Here is a 27,999-nt window from a genome sequence, read left to right as displayed (position 1 = left end):
TTTTCTTGCTGCTTCCACAAGCGATAGTTTGCTGTGTTGTCAAAATTGTGACTTTTTAAATAGAGGCTAATTTAAAAAAACCTGTCTGAAGTAAATTTAGTATTTCTTTATGAACAAAAGTGGTCAAACACGAAGTGTTTTCAGCGAGCAGAAAGACTGCGAAGTGAGTAGAAAGTGTGTGAGATCATCAACCGGTGAAGGGAAAACTGGAAAACACGAATCGAAAAAGTGAGTACTTACCTATCACTTTTTTTTTGCCCAAAACTCGCCGACAATTATCTAACAATGCGTTTTATCCTTAATATATTCATGCTAAGAAATGTCTATACTGGGTACTTCAAAATGATGTTATGTGATTTGAATTGAAAATTATAACTCAATATTTCACTAAAAGAAAGTATTTCATTGAACAATTGCTGAGTGCGATGGCTTTTCCACCATCTCAGTTGACGTCTCCGGTTGGATATTAACTTTTTCCTTTTTGGCGCAATTGCATTGATTGACTAATGTGCGAGTGAAACGGAACGATTGTAACATGCATATGAACTAAACCATTAGCACCAACGAGCGAGCGAGTGGGTAGATTACTGAACATCTTTTGTTGAATGAGGTTCCAGTGTTGATGCTTCTCTTGAGGAATCTGTAGGTAGAAAAATGTCTATTGCCTAAGTAATCTGGCTATTGAGTTATTAACCCGCTCTTACCTGTTGGTCTTCTCGACTGGCTAATCGGGATCTTTCTCAATTTTGCTTTTTACCATATTTTAATGGTTCTTTACAATGTTGTAAGTTTGTGAATACGTACGCAGTTGTTAAAAGAAATGTACACACAGGCATATATGTATAAAGAATTGAATCATTGCGCGACAGCGTTGGTGGAAACTATCACCTTCATTTTCGAATTTGTGGTTGGCAATTAAATTTGCCTCTGAGAATACTAAGCAAGTTCAAGAAACGTGTTTTTAAGCCTTGATTAGTAAGTGAAGTGATGGAGTCAAGTAAACTTTAAAAAAACAGAAAACCAGGTACGCGCGCTTTGAATGTTGAATTATTCAATTAAAGTAAATGTGGTGCACGTAAATATTTTTGATATCCAAAAAATGCTCCAGTTAATATAAAGTGTATGCAATTTTAAATATCAAGATTAAGTAATCTTGGAAAGTACTGTTTTAATATATTTAAGTATGTGTAGATTTGTATCTGATATGCGTTAAAACATTCATAGAATTCTGTAGTGATTCTGATAATTTTATACACCGGCCAAATACTCTCATTCCGCATTCTAGACATCAATAAACATCAAAAGTTCTCATTTCCATTACACATTCGAAATTGTATCTGATGAATGTATCTTTAATTAAATAGCAATTGCTTTAGCGTGTTCGTGTGAGTGTGTGCGCTTTCACATATACAAATGTATGCATGTTCCCACAAATTAAATCGGCTTGAAGTTGCCTTGAATATGCCTCCGGTAATAGTGCTGAGCCGTTGGGCTGCTGGTCGTCGTTTCAGTGTCAATGGCATTTACATTTTGTATGAAAACGTTAAGGCTCATTGTACTCATTTTTTCTTCAATGTATCTTATTTTAATACGTTTTTTTTTTTTGTAAATTGCTTTTGCCAGAGCCTCTTTATTGGTTTTACATATATACATATATTTTGTAGCTACATATGAGCGCTTTTTAGTAATTCTATTTGTACAATTTCATTGATGTATCTTTCGTTTTGGTGGTTACTGATATTCAATGTAAAATCCCATCAATGTGGCAAGTTTTTTCAATATATATACATAGCAATGTAAATTTTTTAACATTTTCAAGAACGAGTTGATCAACCTTATTTGCATTTTACCTTTTTCTGTGCTCTTTCACGCACTTTCGTAATTTTTAATCAGCTTGCGAAAGAATTGTCAATTGATTTGTCGTTTTTAGTTGCTCGAGAAACAACAGGCCTGAAAACGTGTAGGTGGTAATGGATTTGAATAGTCTAGACAGTCGGTGTAAAATCAGCGCAAAATTGTGAAATTATAATGTTAAAGGTTTTATAAAAATTGTATCTTAAAAATTAACATTTTAAATACATATATTTATTAATTCATATTAAATAAAGTTGTGAAAACCTATTTGGAAGTAGGTAATTCGAAGTGTTTAAAAATGGAATTTCTAAAAATGTATGTGAACAATATACTAAATAGCTATTATATTTTGCATTAGTAAATAACTAAAGTGTCAAGTATTTTAATAAACAATATTAGAATATAAAAACCATAAACTGTTTTTTTTTTGTTTTTGTTTAATTGTTTGTTTCTTTAATTGTTATTAAGTCAATTTCCTACTGATCCATTTGAAATGTGGTACAGTGTTGCTGTGCTTCAGCAGTGTTGCTTTGAAGCGCACGCAAATCTTTTATTGTGAAACAACGAATGAGCAAACGAAAACGTGCAATGAATAGCAGACATTTTGATTTAATTTATTGTGTTTTTCATATCGATATTATTTAATTGCAAATTTCATATGTAATTTTTGGCGTTTTTAAATTACTTATCTTTTGTTTTTGCATCAAGCCCGCATAATTTAATGTTGGTGATTTCAACATTTTCGATAAAATACTTGGACACAATATAGCAAAATAAAGAAGCCGTAAGTGAATGTACAAAAGTTTAATTCGTATATGCAGTGAAATTAAAAAGTGCACTTTCGGAAATAATAGAAAAGTAAACGTAACTTCTTGATAAGAATATTTATGATAATAATTATGAATAATTATCAATGAAGAGGTTATTGCACTAACTGAGCTATGTGGAAATATTTTTACACATGAAGTGGCACGCTACAATTTTGCTTGCGTTTCATGTTTTACCACATTCTCTAATTTCATTGGATTTACAAGATTTTATTTAAAGTATATGTGTATTTATTAACAAATTTTAATTTGCAGAAATTGTATGCTTTTAAAGTTGGTGCCAAAATTGTATAATAAACTCCATTAAACATGTCTTGGGTACCATCAACTGATTTTGAGGAGGAAATTGTTGATTCCCAACCGGATCATAATTTTATTTTTGGTCAACTGTGTGAACCATCACAACAAATTTTTTATCCACGTCCCAAAGAACATTTAGATTTTGTAGCGCAACAGAAATCTGTGAAAAACAAACGTGAAAAGACTTTGACAAACTCTCAAAATCATAAATTGAATCTTATTGCAAGAGTGCAGCGTATTGCTGGTACTAAACCATTGGGGGAACAACCGACTATCAATGATTGGAATGACAATGACAATGTAGAACGAGAAACGATCGCTTTGATGAGACATGTTGGTCTCGGACCTAGTTTAGAACAACCATTAGACGAAGAACGCACCATTGCCACACATCCCATAAGCGAGGAGATTAAAATAAATAGAAACGGTCGCAAAAAATTGCCAGTATTTTTTGATGGAAAATTTTTTGAATTGAAACCGCGTGTTTCCCGATCATCGTCATCTTCTGGAAACAATAGTCCTGTAATTGAAGATGCTACGACTAACCTTAATGATTCCTGCGCGTCACTGAAGAGCAGTAGCATTGCCACATCATTAGAGTATGATCGATCTTCTGATACTCCTAATAGTGGATTTGAGAGTGCGATAGATATTGTTGATGATGAAGAGAGTTTTGAGACTGCACGAGGCAGTGATAATGGATACAGACCGCAAAATTGGAGAGGGGATCAATTAAAAAAAAATACACAAAATTGGCGCAGCAATGACACACTTATTAAGAGTCAATCATGGAGGAGTACAAAAACAACATATGCAAATAGAAATGAAACTCATAAAGAAAGCCAAAATAATGTATCTAATTGGCGTTCTCCAACTGATAAACCGAGTAGTAAAGAGAAGAAAATTCAGAAGAATACACCTTTATTATGTTCACCAAAAGAATTGTACCACAAGAAACGTCAAACGAGTTAAACACCGCTGAAAAGACAAGTCCCAATGTGGCTATAGTTTTACAAGTTGTGAAAAATTAAAAGCAAAAATTAGTAGTACTTGAAATTTGTATAGTAAAAATTAGTTAAAGAAATATCTTGGTGTGAATGTCTGTAATATTATAAAATCGTTACTGCCAAATGTCATATAAGTCATTTGTAAGAAACTTACTACTGCTAACGGATTCAATCAGGGTTAGATCACTGAAAGGACAATCCCGGTTCCTTCATTATATAAAGAAATAACTTCTAGAAAAGTGAAGTACACAAACAAAAAAAAACTTAAATATTTAACTTTTTGAGTAAGAAAGAAACTACATATATACAGTTAATTGCAGAGTTTGCATTCTAATTGCATGGATTCTTTTATAATAAACAATTATGTTCCAAATCATTAGTTTCCAAAAGGATTTACTGATGTATAAAAGATTTTTATGAGATGTTGATGAAAAAAAACTGCTTCTTTGTCGAAAATTGTAAATTTTTAAAATATTTTCAATTTGCTAATAATACGCAATTTGTTTGTGTTTGATGCAAAAAATGTATTCAATAAGTAGTACCATAAACTCGATAAATAAATTTTTCATCTACTCTGAGATCAATATCTGAAGATAATCCTAAATACGATAATAGTTGGTTTGGCTAATATATCAGCAACTATACACCGGTATCCATACATAATTGGGGCATAACACTATTTTGAGACATATCTTACGGTATTTAGTACTACTTATGTATTGCAAAACTTCTTACGCATATCATCGTTTGCAACATACACCTATAATATATGCAATTGTAAAAGTAAAGCAAATATTTGAAGATATATTATATATTCAGTATTGCGGAATAATATATGGAACATTTCGTTAGTAATAGTTAGGGTTGTAAATAATGCACTAAAAATAATTTAATTAACATTAAAATTGAATTTTTTTACCGAATTCGAAATTAAAAAAAAAAATTTGTTTAATCTCACATACCGGATTTAAAACTAACGGGATTAAAAATTTATTTTTATTAAAAAAAAAAAATTTTATCTCAAGCATATAATTAAGAATTAAAAAAATGAATTTATTTTACACTTAACGTTTTCGCGTTCATTCAAATCAAAATATAATATTTTCAATTTTTAATCCCAAAAATCGGGATTAAAAAATGAAAATTTAATGTTTAATCGCACCATCGGAATTAATAAAAAATTGAAAATATAATTTTTAATCCCAACATCAGGATTAAAATATAAAATTTTAATATTTATTCCGAAATTCGCAACCCTGGTAATGTTGGTAATGGTTGTGTACCGTTAAAAAGCCTGTTAATCAGGGGTGTTGTGGAATCCAAGCCAGATTTGCGTAGTTGTCAGCATTACAGACAAATTCTGATTTTCAATGGTGTCACAGAATCTGATAGGATTTTCGTCTTTTTGAACATATGCAAAACCAATATTCGAATCATCTGTTTACTATTATGACAAAACTTGCAAATGGATAAATTTGGAGGTGTTTGATAAATTTGAAATACCGAATAAAGTCTACTAAAGTTTACAATGAGGTCCGCTATTTTAGCTTTTAATTTATTGGAAGAAAAAAATAACGAAAAAATTAAAGGGAAGATTTTAAAAGATCAAAGTAATCCTCTTGATGCACTAGGGGAGTCGCATGGGAATTTTGGCTTGCATTTACTTGTATGCTTGTATACATGTTTACTTTATAGATTTATATAACATTTATCGACTGAATAAAGACGCATTTAGGTGTTAAATAACGTTTTGTAAATCCCCTTAACATATCTGGATTTTGTCGCATAAACTCATTAATTATGACATTTTGTGTTTTATTCTTATGTTTTTCCCTATAGAAATAACGATAAATTAAATCGTAACAATAATACAAATTATTTTCTTAACTTACACTTCAAGTCTGTCAACGAATACCCTTTTGCTTTGTTTCTGATAACAAAACCCATAAAATTGGTTTCCATGACATCCAAAACCGATAAAATTTCTGTTTCGAACGTCAAACCAATTATATCTGAATTCATGACACCTACTATTTACATATTCTTATCGGTTTCAATTCTGATTCCGACAGCTATCAGATTCTGCAACACCCGTGTATATGTGTTATAAGATAAATATAAAAGTGTATGCAAGTTATATAGAAGTAAATCCTAAAAAAAGGCCTTTGCTATTGCAAATATTTCAATGGGGTAGGGCTGGGGTCAGTTCCGGTTACGTAGGCCCAACTGTCGTGGGAACGGTTTAAGAGGGGCATGTAAAGAGGTGGTAAGTGTCATGCGGGAATCCCTTGCATGCAAAACAAAGATTCAGTATGTCGGGCTCGATTTTGGATAAGTAGGAGTCTAACCTACTCTAGTATATAGAACTAAGTTTTGAGAGATTCACAGTTGAAGATAGTTCCATTCTAATTTTTCGCGCCATAGCAATAGTTTTTGGTATTTACCATGGTACTTGAAAAATAAATTCTTATTCCTCCTATACCATAAGTCTTCTATACTATAATCGGAGAAAAAATACCGGTCGAATTTTATTAGATCTTATCTAAGATGTTCACAAAAAAGTGAAAACCTCAAGTTGAATCCTAACAGTGCCATCATTTCTGTTCACAAAACTACTTATTGTCAGGAAGATTATGTTTTAAATTACTGTAACTTATTAATAGTCAATGTTTTTATACAAAAGTCAAGATACAAATTGCTCTCAGAATATCTCAAAAACATATAGTTTTCAAACAAATAATTTTTGTTTTTTATTTCTCTTCTACAATATCTTAAGTTAGACTTTATTTATTTTACTGTAATTTTATTTCAGTTTATATATTAATACATAACATTTTCAAATATTTTTTAAGTTCATTTTGTATTAGAAAAATAAATGTTTGAATAATACAATTTATTGTAATGTAGTTTGTATTGATTACATATACATATGTATGTATGTTTATGTATGATTTGTCAAATCTGTTCTGAGAAATACTCTGTTATAACCAGAGACCGTATTTATTATAAGTTTTATATTAAAAATCACGTAATAATGGTTATACATTGAGTTTTACGATTTTCTTCACCGATATTGATTAATTTAACTTTATCATAAATAATTAATATTTTTGAGCAAAAAAAAAAAATAAAAAATGAAAATTACCAATAATCATTATTTTTGAGCAAAAAAAATAAAAATAATCAAAAAATTTGTGATTTTTATAATATTTTTATTATATTATTTTTTTTGCTGAAAAGAAAAACTCAATTTTGATCACAGGTTTCTTACGGAGTCTTCTGCTAACTTCGTTGCATATCCTTTTAGAACAAAAGTATATCTTCCTTTTCTTTATTTTGTTAATAACACAATAATTGATGAACTCGTTGCAGCTGTATTTGCTGACAGAAATTATTTTTTGAATAACTTTCATGTTTTCGATCCAAGCTCAATAATTATGCTTTATATTATTTTTTATAATTTTTGCAGGGGCGTTGCAATACAGTAACATAAATTTTATCCCCCCATGCAACAAAGTTAGCCAAAACTTTTATAAGAAACCTGTGATCTAAAAATGAGTTATTTTGACTAAAAAATTGTATTCTATCAATTTGTGATTTTTTTTTTTTTTTTTTGCTCAAAAATAATAATTATTTATGATTTAATGTAAATTTAATTAAAATTAATCACTATTGTTGAAGAAAATCATAATAAATTGAAATAAAAACATCATCATGGAAATGCTAAGATTGTCGAAAAAGTATTAATCTGGTTATCGTTATCTATTTTTGCCGATTTTTTTTGTCGATTCTCAGTGCTTGATTTTTCATTTAAAAATCGCAACAATAATATTTATGCTCCCTGATTATAATAATAGTAAATACTCTATAACAGTTATGCCGATTAATTGATTGATTGACTAATAGTTTATGATGATTGAAAGGAAGTTTGTATATGGTATATGATTTACTGTTTAATCATTGTTTTGACAGCTCCCTCTCCTTTGTACTACTATGTATTTTTCCAGAAACTTTTTTTTTGTAATTACATTTCGACATAGAGGCTGTTATTGTGGTAAAATTCATAGTTTTTGATAATTCCTTTGATGCAATATTTATACATATTTTTAAAGAAAAATTGTATTTAAATTCCTTTAAACATTCCTTTTATTTTCAAATACATATATACAGATTTTCCAACTGCGCGCTATTGTTGCTCACTCACTTTTGTTGTTTAGCCTGCATTTTTTGCGCTGCGTGCATTAACCCCAAAAAATGGAGCTTTTCATGTTACGTATACCACATAGTGGCCACAAGTGGGGAAAAGAAAGGAAGCGAGTAAAAAAAAAAAAGAAATTAAATGTGCATTTGCTTGCTAAGTACGCATATCCATGCATACCATATGTGTATGTATATTTGTATATACCGCATACATCTCTTTGTATACGTATATATGGTACTACAGGGAATGTGTATGCATTATGCCCGAGAAAAAATTGCATATCAAATTGAATTATATAAATTTATTTGTTGCATTCTATTTAATTTCATTTTCGCTGTGGACTCGTCAGTTTGCCAACAGAAAAGAGATAACTTTGTTGGATTGTGGAGAATTCAGCAAAAAAAAAAAAAAAAAAAAAATTTAAAGAAGATTAAAATGCAAAAAGGGAAACAGTGAAAGAGTCCTTTTAAATAAGAAAAATGTCAGTTAAATCAATGAAAACTATTATGAACCGAAGTGAAGAGAGAGAAATAATATCTGCAAAGAGCAAACTGTTTTACGGGGAAATTTAACAGAAGGACGAGGGCAATTTACTAACAATTATAAAAAAATGTTATTTCGGCTGCACCGATAATACCCTTCACAGGGGTATTTTTTATATCATAAAAGGGTATAAAAAGATCTTTATCTTAATTTTGATCGGTCAATTTGAATCGTAGCTATGTATATACATATATGCTATAGTGGCCCGATCTGAACAATATGTTCGAAAATTTAATCGATTCTTTTGATAATAATACTAGTTTATAGTTTTGCGGTTGCTAAAATCGAAAATGATAGTAAAAATTTACTAACATGTAAAATTTTTTGGGGTGTAGGGGTTGAACAACCAACATATAAATGACAAATGACCAAAAAACCTCAAATAACACCACAGATTTGTTGAATAGTGTAATCTCGTGAAGATACCTTGTCAAATAAAAAAGTTTTCCAAACAAGAACTTGATTTTGATCGATACATTTACAATGGTAACTAAATGCTATAGTGGTCCAATCTGAATAATTTGCTCGGAGGTTGTACCGCTATTTTGAACAATAGTCCATTCAAAATTGTTTAATAAAAAATTTGTCAATACAAGAAATTGATTTTGATCGATTAGTTGTCCGATACCAGCGGTTTCGACAATTGAGGGATCACTTGGTGAGAAATTTACGTGTACAAAAAATCAAATCTATAACTCAATAATTGAGGTACTGGCTCGCGTATATACAGACGGATGTACCCTATACATGTTGTTGTAATACCCTGTACATGGTATAATTCGGCTCGATAGCACGGTAATGACCTACCGTCTTACAATATGACATAAGGTAGACAGATATTCGAAATATTTAAAATTAAAATTCTTTACCGCCCAATCATAATCCTTTCTAACTTTATTATATTCCTTTCTAACTTTATTAAATTCTCTTATATGAATTTTGACCACCTACAATGATAATTGTTTCAATTTTCATACTCGCTATACTTTTGAGTAAATTTCATCATTGGGTTTGTTGGGTTCTCCTGTTATTTTGAACGAATGGCAGCAGCAGTCAAATCTATTATATTTTTTATTTTTTCTACTTTACAATGCTTGTGTGCAGCCTTATTCCTCTTAACAAGCTCGCGAAACGACGAATTGTCAAAGGTTGACTGCATTAACCGCTCTCAACTCGAACGACCGACCAACCGACCGCCTGTCTGCAGCACAGCTGCTGCAAAAGCACCTTTAACTCTCCAAACGGCCACGTTAAGTTTGTTTGAGTTTGCTGGAGCCGAAAGTAATAGAATATAACCATGTCTATAACATTGATGAAGCCCATAGTAACACGATGATGATGTGGATAATGATGATCAACATTATTATGGCATTGTTATTGATGCTGTTGCCGCATTGAGCCGACTGCAAAGCAGAAATTGTAAAATGGGAAGCAATCACGCAGCAACGTTTAAATAAAGCACAGGTGGTAAAGGGAGTCGTCACCATGCCATGGCAGGTTGGATGCTCTAAAACCGTTTCGGCTACAACAAAAACAAAGCAAAATACGCTGAAAATTCGCCCAAAAGCGCAGCGAGAGCATAAAATTGAGAGAGCAAAGTCGCATAGGTGGATGTTTAAGATGCTCATGAGGACAATACAAAGCCAAGGTATGCTGGCTGTGGTTGGAGAAGTTGACATTGTTCATTGTTGCTGTACACAGTACACAGTACATTAGTATTAAATGGAGACTTCGTTGCTACTGCTGCTTGCTAATACTGTTGTTCCTGTGCTTAAAAATATAGAATAGTTGTTGGTAGTTACTTAAGGTGGTGTAGGAAACGTAAACGACACGAAATCATGACGACGGCGACCTGCGATGACTCCCGACCGACAATATGACGACGACAAGAGCAAAACGAACGTCAGACACGACATTCGCGAACTTGCTAGAGAAGCTGAGCTGTGTATGCGTGTGCCTGTGGAGAAGTGGAAATGGAGCTTGCTGGCTGCACGCTGCGCAGCCTTTTCAATGGTCGACAGCGCACGCACACAACTACAATGATTACAAAGGCTGTGCTTTTAATACAGCTTTGCCTGCTATACCTATGATGCTGGCTGGATTGCTGTTTTGCAGCGGTGGCTGGACCCCAATAGTGAGACAGCGGCTGCTGCTGCTGCTACTGCTGCTGCCTGCTTATATGACTGCCTTTACCTTTTTGCCTGATGTGCCTGGCTAGCGATTCGGTCGATTGGTTGGTTGGCTGGTTAGTTCCTTGCTCGTTTGCTCGTACGTCTGCTCAGTCGCCTATTCGTGCAGTCGCCGACTCTCGACAGTGTGACGGTAAGCGAAGATGATGATGCGGAACGCAATTTTCGCTTTGCGGCAGTTGGCGGTTTTGCAGTTTAACTTTGGCACTTGCTCGTTACGAAAGGAATCGGTATCATCTTAAATTTCCAATTTTTTTTTAACATTAGCAAATTTTGCTTGCTGCTTGCTTATCTCCTTGGCCTGTTGGCTGGATTTTCAAAACCGATGTGCTAGTGTAGTTTGGCGTTTTGCACGCGTGGTGCCTGCTTTCATACAATACTACTGGCTGATGAGACTTGAACGTGATTAAAACAAGAAAAAAAAAACGAAATTTTGTGGTGTAGATACCTACCAACAACAACAGTAGATGAAATACAAAATGGTACACTTTTCGGTGTTAAGTTTAGTTTTTTTTTCGCTTCGTAATGTCGAAGTTGTACCGTTGCGTGGATTGACTTTGTGGTCGGAAAGAAATTATAAGACTTGAACAAAACCACACGATTAATACAGCTTATACATAAACTGCAATTATAGTAAATTGTGTGGAAAAACGACAAGATTAGCTGGGAAAGTTAATAACGGTACACAATATTTGCGTAAAAACAAATAATTTTTAACAAAATGGAGCAAAGCCGGTGGTTATTTAATTGGCAGCCGAAGCATGTAAGTCGTATGCCTAAAGTACCAGTAAAAATTAAATAAACACAAATTTTATATTATATTGTAATTATATTATTATCCAATATAGATTACATTACAAATCTGTAAAATTTTCCAAATTAGTTTTTTATGTACTCATAAATGAGACTTATTGTTTGCGAAAGCAATCTGTACGAACACATTTCGAGGATACACGCCCTATGGCGGCGGCGGCGGCGCTCTTATGCACCTTATACATACATATGAGCACATGCATACATACATACACACATACACATGTACAAACAGGTACAGAAAGGCATATAACGATGTTGCTGCGTATGTACATATGTACACACGCGCGTAACACGCAAGCACAAACCCTCGCACATATTAATACCCTTCACCTTTTCCTTGCCTTAATTGAAAGCATACAAAAAAAAAAGCGTATAAAGTATTGTTGAAGATTAAAAAAGGATATCATACGCTCAGCAACAGCCGCGACAAGCAACCAGCAATGTGTCCGTTGCAATAAGACAAACGAAAAAACTTGTATTGCTGGAATTTCCACTTTGGCAATTTTTTTTTTTGCGTCTTCTTCGATATGCACCTATTCCTATCTATATAAAAGTTCCATGCCATGGACAGACGAACGTCTTTCCTGTAGTTAAGCAGGCACAGCTTTAAATTCACAAGCAGAAAAAACACAAAAACAAAAAAAAAAAGGAATTCAAAACTAAAAAAAAAAACAATAAAAGGTTGAAAAATAGATGCCGACAAGTTCAAGTCTTCGCGGCGGCGAAAAAACACGTTAAATTGAAATGTGCCTTGAAACTGCAGCGCAATGAAGCAAGCAGCTAACAAAACGAAAACTCGTATTGGCTTTGCTACCTTGCAGGCGATTGCCAATGCCATGTCGCCGTTGCTGCTGCTGCTGTATGTGGCGCGTTGCTGCGTCTAAAAATGCACTTTTTCCGCGCTGTGCAGGCGCTTTGTGCCGGCGACTGTTGCTATGCCTGCAATGCACTGCGTCAATATTGTTGCTACAACGGCGGATGCTGTTGTCGTCCGTCTCATACAACAATTCAAAACGAGATTGCTCCCAATCAACTGCCACCAAACTGTAGCTCAGCTAAAGCGGTAGTTGTAGGCCGGCATTTTAAGCCGACCAACAACCAACAACCAACCGGCCATTGAACATTACGTGTCCACTGACTGCTGCTTACACTCACTCACACATATATACATACATACATATGTATGTGTATAGTATGCAGTTTGTAGTATTGTATTGGTGTTGGTGGCATGCCTTTATGCTTACAAGGCGTTTGCCGGCGCTTTTGCGTATGTCGCTACCTTAGCTTGCTTATGGACCAAGTAATTTTAGCCAGCAGAAAACGCAACGAAATGCAGCTTTCCGGCGCACTGCGCTTTTTCGCGTTTTAATTTTTTCGCCTATACATACATATGTACATAGGTGCAACCGTGTGCGCGCGCTTTTTAACGGCCTTTTCGGCTTCATTGGCTTCTTTTGGAATGACCGGGAATGCTAGTTACTGCTAGTAAATTCGAAACGTGTTGGCATCAGTTTTGTATGTATGTTTATGAAGTTGTCATATTTTCCACAATTAACTAGGCTTTTTATACATACATACTTATGTATGTGCAAGTAACTCGCATTCCAAATTTATTTTTAGATATTAAGGCAGCCACTATTATTATATTGTGTATTAATAGCCATGATTTGAACACAAATAAACGGTCGTTTCTATTTCAGTTAACGTTCATTAGTTGAATAGGTCTGGATGTGTTAAATGGCTGGTTGTGTTTAATAAGCATTAATAGCATTTCATGACAACTGGTTGTTTTTTTATATTATTTGTAAATATAACTGGTTGTTTTTTATGTTTTTTTGTTGCAAATATAACTGGTTGATTTTTATATTTTTTTTTGTAAATATAACTGATTGTTTTTTATATTTTTTGTAAATAATGAAATAAAAAATTATTTCCGTTTGATTCGGTACATTTTTTTATTTTGTTGAGTAATGAAATATCTAAAATAACTTTCTTGGATTTAACGATTAATTTACCAAAATAAAATTGTAAAAGAGTCCTAAATAAGAATTGTGTAGCAAATCATGTAAAAATGCTTGTGGGTCCGCTGTATTGCAAAATAATTTGTGATTTATTGATATCTATTGCAATTTTTATACAAATATTCACATATATATTTTTTGTTTTGCAATTTATATTAAAACTAACCTAACTTGATATGTGACCAAACTGTTGCCAGGTCTGTCGAATTTTTGGGATTTTAAAAATAAGAAAATTTCTTAAAAGAGTAAGAATGACATCAGAAAAAGGTTGCTAGTGAGAACAAATGTGTACTTGACTTTTTTTCAATTGCTGATTATGGTAGTAGAGTAGAAGTAGGCATAGTTTTAAGCTCCCCAATAGAAAGAAAATGCATTAAGGGGTTATATCCACTTGTGAATTAAAAAAAAAAAGATTTTTTTTGCTTATATGTACATATGTATATCGAATATACATATATTTCAGAATATACTTCGATTTGAATTTAGTACGGTAAATAGTTTCGATAATATGAGCGTACGCGTAAAATTTTTTAACTTATGTAATCGTTTATTTCTTAAAACGCAGTTTTCAGAGTCGGTGAAGTTAATTTCTTCGAAACGGCAGCTTCGATCGACTTGAAATTTTCGCACGACCTTCTTTGATATATTTTTCGGGTATTGAACGAAGGAATAAGATTTTTTTTTATAAAAATTTCGACTTTTCAAGCCACTCTTCAGTCTATTTTTTTCACAAAATTTTTTTGGAAAGCCGGCATTTTGTCAAAAATCAAAATTTTGACTAGTCAGTCCTTGGCTCATTTTCTGTATTCATCTATAATAATAGTAAAATTTTTTGGTTTTTGGATTCAAGATAATTTTAAGCAGAAACGCCTTTCTCACCGCCAGACACCGTTTTTGGAGGTCTTTCTGGAGATCGGCTACGAGATCAAGGAAATTCAAAATGTTTCTAAATGTATTGCTGATTATTAAAATGCATTGAATTTTGTAAATATACATTATTTTTGTTTATTTATTAAATAAAATACCACTTCACAAAAAAATTCAGAAAATGCGCGTTTTTTCGGACTTGCCAATGGATATAATTCAAAAGATATATAGTAATTTTTCAAAATTCCGAATTATTATTTAAAAAAATGCATTTTAAGAATAGAAAAGCCAGTACATATAAGTGATATATGACATTTTTTAAATCCAATTGACTTTAAAAGTGCAGGCTTTGTGTGTTTAATATCCAGTAATATGTTTAAACCAACCTATATTTGTGTATGTATGTATGTATGTACACCTAAAACCACCATTTAGCTTTTGCGCACGTTGCTGTATAGCCAAATTCGAGCCTACGCTCCTCTATACCCACATATTCGCACCATTATGAGATCCCTCTACATCAGGCTCTGCAATGCTTAATGGCTGACCGGCTGTCGTTTGCAGCTAGCAGCAGCAGTCAGCCAAAGGCAACAAGACACTAGACGCAACAGAATGGCTGAAGGAGCATTCTTTAAGTGCTATAACTTCGCACTGTTGAATGTGTAAACGAATGTGCAAGTGGAAAGAGTACACAATGCAGAAGGCTATGGCAGGAGGACAGCAGCCGAAATCGACCAAAGCAAATGAAAGACAGGGCGAAATTTAATAGTGCTCGCATCTGTATACTTGTATATTGGTGGCCTGTTGAACGTGCGTGCAATGCGAGTGCCTTTGTGAGTGAGCGAAGGTTCTACCAAAAAGCTTGAGGGCGGCAATAGTTGGTGGTGGAAGCTGTACTGTGTGTGTGTGTGTAGAACAATAGCACGCAAACAGCGCGCAATGTCATTATTTCAGCAGCGTTCGGTAACAACGCCACCTTTGTAGAGCGCAAAGGCAGTCGGAGGCAAAGAATTAAGTAAAAAAAAACCAACAAAAAGACAGCAAGCTAAAGAAGAGACAAGCCAATAATGGCAGCAAGCGACTTGTAGTAGCAACAACAATTTTTAATACTTCATTGTCAGCAGCATCAGATCGGACAGGCGACTTCAATGAAATATAAAAAAAAAAAAAACAGAATTTTGCACATTCTTTCTTGGCCACATTTTCGTTGCTCCATTGGCCCGTTCTGTGTTCGATCTCAACGAAAAATAAATTCGAAAAAAATATGCTTAGTAACAATTATTTTAAACTAAGCCTACGCAGTCAAACCAGACCAAACCAGACCGCTGCTCCGCTGTTGTGTGAGTTTAGCTGATCAGTCGGTTTGTTGTTGCGCTGCGAACTACACGCTGTGTGAGAAATGAATAGAATAGCGAAAAAAATATATTTCGAGTGAAACTTAATTTGGTGACATTACTTTTGCTATAAAATGCCATTTAAGCAGTCACACACACACACACTGCACAGCCAGCTTCCAAGCCGCTTATGCTCTCTACCTACAAAATATCAACTTTCTTGGGTCGTCAGCACCCTCTGTTGCCCACTACTTCAATTTATCACACTGCACGCCTGGCAGCAATAGAGTTCATTTCTCTTTCGACTCCCTCACTCACTACTCCACACTAATCTATTTAAAACGTTATCTCACCGTCGCACTATTTTCGTATAGTTTTGCCTCTATATAAATAATAATGCTTATACATACATACAGACATTATATATTTCTGGTTGTAAAGGTCGAAAATGAGTTGAAGAGAAGGTGAAAAATGTGGTATGTACCCCCAACGGCTTCATAGCCAAACATAACCAAAAGAAAAATTTAAGCTCGTTTTTTGCGCAAAGTCGTATGCTTTTGCATAATTTTGTTTTTATACTTTTTAATTTAAACTTAAATTAACCTCATGTGTTACATAGATTTGTGCGCTGCTAGCATTTATGGTAAACTCGAATTCGTAAAACGAAGTGGTAAACTCCTCGGGAGCATATTTTTTTAAATTTGATTTTAACTATGCTCTTCTGAATGTGTATTGCTCTCGTTCACTATGCTTATGCGCCCACAATATTCTTAATTTTTTTTTTGTTTTGTTGCCTGCATTAGCATGAGTTGCCGGTTTGGTCTCCTGTGAGCTGATGTGAGCTGCTGCGGCGCATGCGTTTGCCTAGGCTGCGTAGTGAGTGTTGCTGCAGTGTAACTGCTGCTGCTGCTGCTGCTACGCCTGCCACTGCTGATACAAATGTGAAAAGTGAACCATGACCATGCCAAAGAATGAAAAATTACAGCACAGCACAGTACGAATCGCAATCAAGCGAGCAGGAACTACGCGATGCTTGCCATGACAGTCAAGGAGCTATGCAAGCACAAGTTACAGTGAAATCTCCAAAAATATTGCAAATAAAGGAAATTGTATTTTTTCCATTGTTCTTGCTTTTGGCAATGTTGGTTGCTTCGGGTTAGTTCGCCAATTTTTATGTTTATTTTTTATACAGTTGTATGTCTGTACACACTCCTGGCACTGGACTCCTCGTACATTGCTCCAGCGCCCAATTTCCATGATTGGAAAATAGTTGTCTACTGCTTCGAGCTCCCCATTTTATGGTACCACCAGGAGTTGTTGTGTTGGTGCGCATATACACGTATGCAAGGTGTTTAACGTGGCCAATGCTTTTGTACCTCTTTGCTTATGCTGCTTTTGTTTTTTTTTTTTTGCCCGCCATTTATATTCGTACATGAATCTAGAAATCAGGTTTTTGAGTATTTTTTTGTCGTTACGTGCTTAAAATAGAATTCAGTCATCGAAGATTAATCGCATGTAGCGGCTGGGTTAATAATTTAATCTACATGGACGTGTGGCGTAGAAGTTTGAAGTGTTATATTTTTTTTTGCAAATTTTGTAATAATTTTAGAAATATTTTTAGAATAAAAAGTAGCAAAAAATCTTTGCAATAATATATTCACTTATTTACTTAAAAAAAATAAAATTATTTTTAATGCTTACTAAACAAAGCCGAAAAGCTTATTGTACTTATGAAACGAACTGCTTAAACATTTTAGAATTAAAAAATAATTTCAATAATATTTGTGTTAGAAAGATACAAATATGATTTAATAGAGTCACTCTCGTACGCATTGCTAAGTTTATTTCAATTTAATCAAAAAATTGTATCCAACTTGAATCTCAAACGTTTTGCGGCAACCTTTAAAAAAGGAGAAGTCCTTACAGCAAACAAAAAAATGCACGAGCATAAATTCAGACATTAATTAAATAAAAAATGTTTTTTGAGTTAAACGGGAAGTTACAGTTCAAGATGTTTTCAAGTTCCAACAGTGATAGCTTTTTGATTTTAAATGCTATATTGTTATCGCTTTCGAATCAAATGCCTGGCGCATAGCTGATTGTTGATCACTGATGATTAAGAAATTATGAAAATACCTTAACTTCGGTTGCACCGAATCTATAATACCCTGCACAGGTACATGTTACATAGCATAAAATGGTATAAAACGATTGATTTAGATCGGCAAGTTTGTATGACAGCCATATGCTATAGCGTTCCGTTATCGGCGGTTTCGACGAATGTACAGCTAACTGAGGAGAAAAGGTCGTGTGCAAAATCTTAGAACGAAATCTCAAAAATCTATATATGCAGTTATCAAATTAGTTTTAAATCTCCGCAATAAAGAGTTTTTAATTAACTAATATATTGTTATTTTTTCTTCTATTTTCAGCATTCCAAACTGAGTATGTAGCGGTTATTTTACAAATTCTTCGGGACTGACAAAATTTCGCTACAAAAATTAAAAAAAAAAAAATTATCTAAAACTATTACAAATAGATTTGATAGTCTCAGTATCAATGTGTATAAAAATAAATATAAGCCAGAGTGATTTTAATTATGCTGTAACTATTTTTCATGGAAAAAATGTATGAAAACAATATTACAACAATTTAAATAGTTATCTTTTTGTTATTGTTTACCAATCATATTAGCGAAGTTCTGTCAGTTTCCCCTTAACGGAATTCAAACTCAACGCCCTCATTATGTAATACCTAATGATTGCAATGAAAATGAATTTAGTCAACAAACATGATGCTAACAGCAGATATATTTAATAACAGTAGCCACAACCATACAACGTAGAACGACGACAGCATCGGCGGTGACAGTGACGCTGACGGCGCATGCAGACGACATGCCGTTGTCGACAATTATGCAGCAACAACCATAAGGCGTATTACGAACGTTAGTCATAGGCCAGCAAAATACCAAAGAAGGCAACGGCACGGCACGGCAGAAGAAAAAGTTTCAAAGCCAAACAAGCCAACATACCTTGATAAGTATTAGAAGCGTTAAGCGTAATTTGGTGAAAGGCAAGGAAGACGACAACGCCGCACATAACCCGCTAACATGTCCGCTTCACTAATGCCTTTGTCTGAGTCGCAAAAAGTGGATGGCAATGGAGATGGTGGCGCTCGCGAGTTCGTCGAAGGTTGGACACTTGCGCAAACACTTGGCGAGGGTGCCTACGGCGAGTGAGTAGATACTTTGTTGTATTTTCGTTAAATTTATAAATTTTTTTTTTGTTTGCTTTACAATTTTACAGTTAAAAACTGAAAGTATGCTAGTTGGCAAATAAATGGCGGTTAATTAGTAAAAGTGGGGTTAAATACGTTGCAGCGCACTCCATGACTACTTGAATAACGTATTTCATGCAGTTCAAGCATAAATGCTACACAATTTCCGTACGAAAACAGTGTGTTAATAATGTTTGTATATTGTATTTCGCAAAAACCGAAAATTTGCACAGTTCTGCGCATGTCCGCATTTCGCATGCAACTCTTGTATATTTCTGAATCAATTTCGGTATATATTTTACTCCCATTTATTGGAGTATAAGTGCATACATATGTATAAAGCTGCGTGCGTGTGTATGTGTACATTAAGCTTACACTTTTGCTATTTCATTAAAATATTTCCAAAATACTCTTGAAAAACTCATTAGATATTTATTAAACAAAAATACTTGCTTTAATCGAGAAAAGTCGTAAATCGCCTGCTCTATTCTGCACAGTTACTTCCTAATATTCATTATGGAATTCAATATTTGCAACCCCCACGCAAACACAATAAGCGCAACAAAAGTAAAATAATGAAAACAAACGCATATATGCATGTACAATCATACATACAACTTGCCAGTTTTATTGGTATGTTGTTAATACCATGGAGCAGGGATTATACGACGTACGAGCAGAGTCAGAGCCCACAATGCTCGGAGAGTTGTAGTAACAATTCGTGTTTAGCATGTCAGTCGGTCGTGGACCTGCGGTGTGCTGCTTTACGACATCACACATCGATATGTTGCGAGTAAAAAATTCGTAGCTGTCCGTCCGCATATCCAGTCTGACACTTTAATGCATACCAACTGGGTTCATAAGGCGCTCCAACCGAATTCTATTGTCTAAAATTTTATTTGGGAGCACTTTTTCGTACATATATTCGTATGTGTGTGTTAATACATCTCTGTGGTTTTAGCGCTCTTCTAACTCGTTTATTTTTTATTCGCAGAGTAAAATTGTTGATTAATCGTCAAACCGGCGAAGCTGTTGCCATGAAAATGGTTGATCTGAAAAAGCATCCGGATGCTATGCTCTCCGTACGCAAAGAAGTTTGCATACAAAAATTGCTACAAGATAAACACATTCTGCGCTATTTTGGCAAGCGTTCGCACGATGATGTCGAGTATTTGTTTTTGGAGTATGCAGCCGGCGGTGAATTATTTGACAGAATTGGTAAGTAAATTGAAAAGTGCTGATGGCTGATTAATTGCTTTTCGCATATGCATACATATAGAGATATATGTATGTATGTATATACCGGTTATAAATTTGTTGAATTTGAAAAATCACTTGTGCGAAATTTGTAGTACACATTTTCGTTTCTCTATATGCAAAGGTACATTTTAATTAACATCAATTTAACTTGCATTAATTTTGTTTTATTAATCAACATCGCTCCTATAGCAATGTTTCAGCTGAAATGATTCATGTTTCTTTAGTAAAACATACTGCGTATATATGGAACATATCATATATGTGGGTGTGTGTGTAATTATTGTGACTAATCTGTGCCGGCTTATAGGTGATTTTTAAATAGCTCAAAGTATACAAGTTAAATTATTAGTAAGTAAGTGAGGAATACATATTTGAGATTTATATGTGACAGCAGATCATAAGCGGTAAATTGCAACCGGAATTAAATATTGAAAATGGTTTTATGGTGAAAAAACTTGTAAAATTGCCTTTAAGGCATGCACTTTTATTTGGAAATTTAATCGGTGCTTAATTTTTTTTTATTTTTGAATCTATCATAGTTTTCCAAAATATTTCGAACTTATGCGCCTGAAAGTAGGCTAACATTGTTTCTACGAAATTTAGACATATTTTTCTATTTCTCCATTTAATGAATAGAATTTGTTTAGTAAATTCGAAACTATTATTATACACTTATTCGGTGTTTGAATTTTTTTCTTTATTAAATTTTCAAAATTTTTCCAAATATTTAAAATAAATAGTTAATTATTATTTTTCGGGTATATGTATGTAATTACGATTTATTTCGGTAAAGTAAAACAATTGTTTAATAAGTACTCAGTAGTACTCAATTTTAAGATTTTTGAAATATTAATCAAACATAGTTTTCTATTGCATTTTTTAAATACTTACTAAAACAAAAGTTAATCGCAAAAGTTTCTTTAAAAATAGTTCAAAAGCGATATATCCATTCATCTAATGCAAATTCAAAAAGTCCTAAAATTTTGATTTCTTTGCTAATAATTATAGAAAATAATTTATTTTTGTAATAGGCCATAGGTTAGAATAACGATTTTCGAGACGACTTACTGTCATTGTACAAGCTACAGTATTAGTAATGTGACTTCATTTTATTTCTTTCTACATTTTTTTTTATTATATCATACAAGTTTTTCTTAAGTTTATTTTTTATTTGATTTTACTGTTTTTTTTTTGTTTTATTTATTGATCTTTTGTTATTTTTTTAATTGTTTTTTTTTTTTTAATTTTTTTCTTTGTTCTTTTTTCTTTAGTTTTAAAATTTTTTTTTACATTATTCATTCAATAATTTTTTTTTTACTGTATACTCGAAAAATTGGTTGGTATGATCTTTAGTATGAATATCTGATTTTAAGTGTCCTATTTTTTCCTTATTATTGGAAAGAACAACTCATATCTCAGCATCATCTACTCTTTGAAAAAATATCTCATTTCCTTTATTTGCAGGAAATTGAATTCTCTGCAAAAATACTCTCCTACAATTTTTTCGTAAGCCTCACCGTTCAAAAGTTATTAAAAGTTCAATTATTTAAAGGCATATTCTTGTTTTTGAATTTTATGACACCTTTAATACCTTTTGAGCGGTGAGTTTTGTACGAGGCAATTTTTGTGTGATAGCTAGAATATTTCCCACAAATAAACTGTATTTTATACCCATCCATTATATAGTATACATACATTATGTATACATTCGAAAAAATCAGAAAACTTTTGCTCTTCGAAAAAAGTTGTAAGAGTCAATTATGTATTATACTTATTGATTATTATTTGTGAAATAAAAATGTTATTCATTGTGCTCAATTGAGTTCTCATTAAACTGTATTTAAATTATGAATGTGCCTTAATTACTGTGGACTTAAAGAAAAACTAACAGCATTGCTATTTTTATACACTATACAAGTGCAATTATAAATATGCTCGTGCAATATTTATGAACAAACATTTATATTTATAAAATGCTATCTTTTTATATATTTATATACACTTCTATAGATAAATATATAAACACATACATATATGTATATGTATTTGAATAACTAGTCATTCCATCTACAGCTTATTGTTCGACCAGCGTTTTTTATTATCCTTTCACATACATATTTATGTAAATATATGTAGATCTGTATGTTGATTGCCATTCTATAATACTTAGCCACTATTTTCGCCCATCCTACTAACGATAGTGTATAAATGCAAATTAAGAGGACGTATGCAAGCAATAGGCAGTGTGAGGGTATCCATTATAATGACGACTACTGTCGCTAACGAACACTATCCTCGACGGCTATGCACCAGGAGTCGCATTCTGCACTGCGCTGACGCCTTCAGCTCAACTTGTGGATGCTCGTTGGTATTGTTCGCTGGCGAGCGATAGGGTTGAGATTGGTTGGCCAGATTGGTATTGGGATTGGGAATGCATTGCTGCTTCGCTGGCTGGTAAAGCGCGTCTATTGTTTGATTATATGTAGGCTTATTTTTATGATTATTTACAGCAATGACGTGCTGGCGTGCAGCGTGTTTGTTTGTAGAAGCAACATCCTGATGTGTATTCATCAGTGACTATTGTTGCAAGCGCGTTTTGTTAGTTATGAGTAGTTTTTATGATTAGCTGCCGTCAAGGAGCAGGAGCATATTAAAAAAAAGCAATATTAAAAAGTTGAACAAAGCTTAGGAAAAAATGCTACTAATGCCTGTTATGAAGGTGGTCTTAATTGCTAATTTTTGTTATTAAAATTTTACAATTTCTTTTCTATATTCAACGGAGATATGGGAATTTGTAAAACACATTCGTGAGCTTTGATTTAATTTTACGGCAACAATGATACAAAAACCCATTAGTTGTATTTTTGTTTAATTTGGGGATTTTAATTTGCAAAAGGATAAAAAGATATAACTTGTAGATTAGCTATTATCTTGACTAGTCCAGTACATACATATATGTTCGTTAGGCTTCTGTTCTGCTCTCCAACAAAGAAAGTTTCATAGTAAAATTCAAAACCAGAAATCCATATCAGTCGACTTCGATTCACTATTTTTCGCTATCTTTTCCTATAAAAAAAATACACTGTTAAGGGTTATATTTAAAAAAATAAGTAAAAAACTGTACGTTTATACAATTTAATGTACTGTAATAATTGGCGATTCATTTTAAGAATATTTTCCCGTAGCCAATATTTACGAGGCCCACCGAAAATAGATGTCTCTTAGAGAGATCTCGAAATTTCGGAATCTCGGAAGATTTACTGCTTAAAATTATTTCAAATCCAAAACGCTCTTTCTTATTACTATAGATGAATCTGTATTCAATGATCGAAAGACTAGTCCAAATTTCTTCTGGCATCAAAAAAGTAAGTCTCTTTTTTGTGAAAAAATTTACACTTCAGAGTGGCTTAAAAAATCGAAATTATTATCAAAAATCTTACAATTTCGATTACTACTTAACAAATACCTCTATCTAGAAGGTCCTGTATAAATTTCAAGTCGATCGTTTTAGCCGTTTCGCACTAATTTTTAGCTTATTGGAGGGGATTACACTTAGTTAAAAAATTCTTACAAATACATTCTTATCACTTTTGAAATTCACAAGTAAACTAAGCACAAGCAACTAAAATAAAGATAGTTAAATTTAATGACAAAAAACGTACACATTGTTGTTGTTGTAGTGGCAGAAAACATTCCTAAAGTAATTTCGAGGAATGGTGCCTAGTTGACAGTCCTTGGCCGGATAAAAAACCGGGTCCGTTCCGGTTACTTAGACCCGACTGTCGTGGGAACGGAATTGTAGACAATCTCTCTCTCAAACCTCTAATAAGGTGGTATAACGGTGCTTTTTTATGCCAGCATATTTGATTTATATCAGTTGTATGTTCGATTCGATTATAAAAACTATATTGTTTAATTTTTTTAAATTCTTTGTGTCATAAACATGCTTTATGCCGAATTAATTAAACGGACAATTTCCGCTGGAGTCTTAAAAATTGGTTGTAGTAAACTTATGTATTGAACAAATACTTGTAGCTAGTGGTATATGGTAAATTTTAGGGCTAAGGCAATTTCGGACCTTCTGTAAAGTATTTCAAAATTTTGTTTACCTAATAAATGAATTGTCTACAATTTTTGTATAGCTACTCCTTTTTTCTGACCTTTCCAATAAATTGTAATTCTTAGGCCAACTGCAACTCGGTTAGCAAGTACCCACACGAGTTGGAGCGTTCTATTGCAACTTGTTAGTAATAATATTAATATTACCGAATTTTCGAAAAAAATCATACAAATATTTTCAATCGTTTTCTTTATTCTTTTATGACATGACGCACATAACATCATTTTCAGCTTGAATTATGTAGCATATAGTATGTTGATATCTGCAAATCTACTTGCCAATCATAATTCAATTCAGTTGTCCATTTATTTCGCATTTACTTGTTGACTATGCATTTAAATGAAAATTTGTTTTCAATCTGACAATCATCCACTTCGTATAAATGTATGCAATTTATATTGATCCAGCTATTTTGTGAAAGAATAAACAACTTCCTTCCTTGTGCCATTGTGGCATGATATATATGTATATACATATGTAGGTATATGGTATGTTGATGGAATATTCGTTAGAATAGATATATAGATAGAAATTTTCTATTGCATATTCATAAGTTTAATTGGATTTGATTGAATACTAAAATGCCATAATGATCAAGATGTAATGCAACATGCGACAAATATAAAAATATTTTTAATATTAATTAAGGATGCAATTGATACATACAGTGGTCCACAAGCCAATAGCAGTGACATGATTAACAAAATGTATCTTTAATTTTTTAATAAAAAACTTTGTTTTAAGTTTCAAAATTTTGCTGATATACGATATTAATAGGTCCATATATTTCAATTGAACGTTAAGAAACATTTATTTCACAGTTTATATTAACTTCCACATAAAAATAGGAGTATTCTGACCTCCTACTTGATCCAAGACACGTTCAATCAGGAGAATTTGACCAACGCCATTATGTGAATCCCATACCATGACTTTAGCGTCACCATGTTTAGCTGTTTTTGTTGTAAATCTGGGATTATTTTCCGTGTTAGGGGTACGCCACAATATATTTCGCCATTTAAACACGGACCTGGGACATGCTTTTTTGCAAATTGTATACGGGTTTCCACGTATTTGTTTTTTAGTCGCGCTACTTTTCGTAGATTTTTTGTTCTGCGAAAATCGCCTACATAGATTTTCAGTATTAACTGATAAATTTCGTTCATCGCTGATGCTCCTGAGACTGAGGCAAAAACATTAATTTTGCAAAAGTGTCCTATATTGGGATCGTCAGCAATGGGTGTTTGGCGCTTTCGCCTTTGTGTTTCATTTTTATTCCTATAATTTATGGCTTTTGCTACCATTGAAGCAAAATATCTTAAGATTTATTGGATCTCCTTATACATTTTTCCTAGTTTTCTTAATTTTTTGTATCATTTCCAACTTCAACTCTGTAGAATGCTTTCCTCTACCCACTGAAGAAAAATCCAATAATAACTAATTCAAATTACTTCTAGATTATGGAATTCTATTTACTTTTCTAATAATGCGAATATTTTTTAGGTCAAAATATTATTTTAGTAAGCAAATGTCTAACACTACTATTTTTTTGTTGAAAGCAATTACAAACGTTACCGAAAACTAGCAAAGCTGAACGAGAATAACAATCATCACTTCAAAAATTTGTTTCGTCTTTTGTTTGTCCCGTTATGTGTACTACTATTGTACCACGTCATTTACATGTGATCCAGAAAAGTTATGCATCCAAATATAGTTTTCATATTGGCACTCCTATTATTTTGTGGACAACTGCATGCGCTTTCACTATATGCTTAGACAGCTGTAAATCTATTAAAAGAGTCTTCAATTTTAAATTCAACTATTATTGATTTTATAATATAGTTTAAATTGTCTAAAATCCCAAATTCATATTCGCTTAGCTCTTCATACTCACGTTTTAGCTTATATAAGACTTGGTATCACGCACCTTGGTTCTTATTTTTTAAACAATCCAGATGAACTGTCTGGTATAGAAATATATCGCCCTAGCAGATTTTTATATAAAGATTTACTCCATGGTGATAGTAATATTGTCAACACAAAGAGCTATGTGAAAGTTATACATAGTTCAAGTAGAATTTACCAACCCACTAAACCCTATTAACTTATTTAACCTGAGGTTAATAATTATTTTATGCCACTTGCACCTTAGCAGAGGTCTGTATGAGTTTTATTCTTCAATCTTGCACAAAAAAGGGAGTATTCAATGACTTTTATCGACATTCGAATCGATGATAGATTTGCATGGAAAGTTTTGAACAGGGTATATGAAATTTGCCACGATGTTGGTAACACCCGTAAGGAAACAGGAGACCTTATAAAATATATATGCAAATGATCAGCGTGATGAGCTGAGTCGATTTAGCCATGTTTATCTGTCCGTCCTTCTGTCTGTCTGTTTGTATATAGTATACGCGAACTAGTCCTTCAGTTTTTGATATATCGATCTGAAACTTTGCCCACGTTCTTTTCTCCCCAAGCAAGCTGCTCATTTGTCGTAATCGCCGATATCGGACTTTAATAGCATGTAGCTCCTATTAATACTGAACGATCGGAATTAATTGCTTTTACTGTTTCATTTGAAGAGATATCTTTATGAAATTCGGTATGTGTTTTTACCTAAGGCAATATTGCAGTCTCCGAAGAAATTGTTCTGATCGGATCACCATAGCATATAGCTGCCACACAAACTGGTAGTAATAGGTTTATTAACCGAATATTCATAAATCCGAAGAAACTGAAAGTTGGGATTTTATATGCAACAATAGATGTACAAATTTTAAAATTTATTCCTGGGTTATAAACTTTTACAGCAAACTTTTATATTTTGTGCTCAACTTTGCATTTACATATGCCCATATATAATTTTCTTCGACTTTATTGATTACGTTCCTAAGGCCAATTTCGATTCTACCAAATTTATTCACATTTCTTTACATGAATGTATGTACATATGAGCATTTTATGGCTTATGAATTTCGTTCGGATGCATTAGCTATAAATTATTCGTTCGTTGAATCGTAAATTCTTACTCATATGACCTCCATATGAGTTTAAGCGCCTAAAAGCTGTAAAATTACTATTCATATTTTACACACACCAATAAGGCTTAGAAATAACAACAAAAAATTAGTTATAGAGTTGAAGAGTAATTTCATAAAGTGTGGAAATTTTGAATTTTATGTATGCTGCTGCTTGCTAATATGTGTAGTTACTTACATATAGACACACACACATACGTACATACTTCGTAAAACATTTTTATTATAAGCGTATAAAATATTATTGAAAAACAAAAAAAAAATTATAATCGATATTAATGTTGTTAATATCATATTATGCCGAAGTTTATTATGTAGCCTTAAATGTAGAAGCATGTCT

At 32.9% G+C, this 27,999-nt stretch overlaps 2 protein-coding genes and 1 long non-coding RNA gene across 6 annotated transcripts in view; 2 read left to right on the top strand and 1 right to left on the bottom strand.

Moving 5' to 3' along the window:
* LOC138856468 (uncharacterized) lies at positions 1–835 on the bottom strand. Its single transcript, XR_011395686.1, has 2 exons — positions 705–835; positions 1–640 (listed from the first exon to the last, which is right to left on the bottom strand). It is a non-coding gene; the product is annotated as an uncharacterized lncRNA (long non-coding RNA).
* grp (serine/threonine-protein kinase grp) overlaps positions 87–27,999 on the top strand; it is a 39,844-nt gene continuing 11,931 nt past the window's right edge. The window contains exons 1-4 of one of the 3 annotated variants that reach the window (XM_036366875.2): positions 87–228; positions 18,392–18,404; positions 18,786–19,196; positions 20,233–20,456. In XM_036366875.2, the coding sequence (XP_036222768.1) occupies positions 19,072–19,196; positions 20,233–20,456 (349 nt within the window). In that variant the 5' untranslated portion in view covers positions 87–228; positions 18,392–18,404; positions 18,786–19,071. Of the gene's footprint in view, positions 229–881; positions 1,025–18,391; positions 18,405–18,782; positions 19,197–20,232; positions 20,457–27,999 lie in introns of those variants that run through there. The other 2 variants (XM_036366874.2, XM_014233610.3) reach the window with 2 other exon arrangements.
* Positions 122–5,415, top strand: squ (squash). 2 transcript variants are annotated; one of them, XM_014233615.3, is made up of 3 exons: positions 122–228; positions 2,563–2,638; positions 2,937–5,415. In XM_014233615.3, exon 3 carries the CDS (start codon positions 2,991–2,993, stop codon positions 3,951–3,953), a length of 963 nt encoding a protein of 320 aa, XP_014089090.2. In that variant the 5' UTR covers positions 122–228; positions 2,563–2,638; positions 2,937–2,990; the 3' UTR covers positions 3,954–5,415. The 2 variants fall into 2 exon arrangements, with proteins under 2 accessions (XP_014089090.2, XP_069963700.1); XM_070107599.1 differs by lacking the exon at positions 122–228 and having other exon boundaries at positions 2,381–2,638.

This window comes from Bactrocera oleae, chromosome 3, assembly GCF_042242935.1.
Source record: "Bactrocera oleae isolate idBacOlea1 chromosome 3, idBacOlea1, whole genome shotgun sequence".
NCBI classification, from domain to species: Eukaryota; Metazoa; Arthropoda; class Insecta; order Diptera; family Tephritidae; genus Bactrocera; species Bactrocera oleae.
Note: the sequence above shows the minus strand (reverse complement) of the source record. Positions and strands in the feature narration are given on the sequence as shown.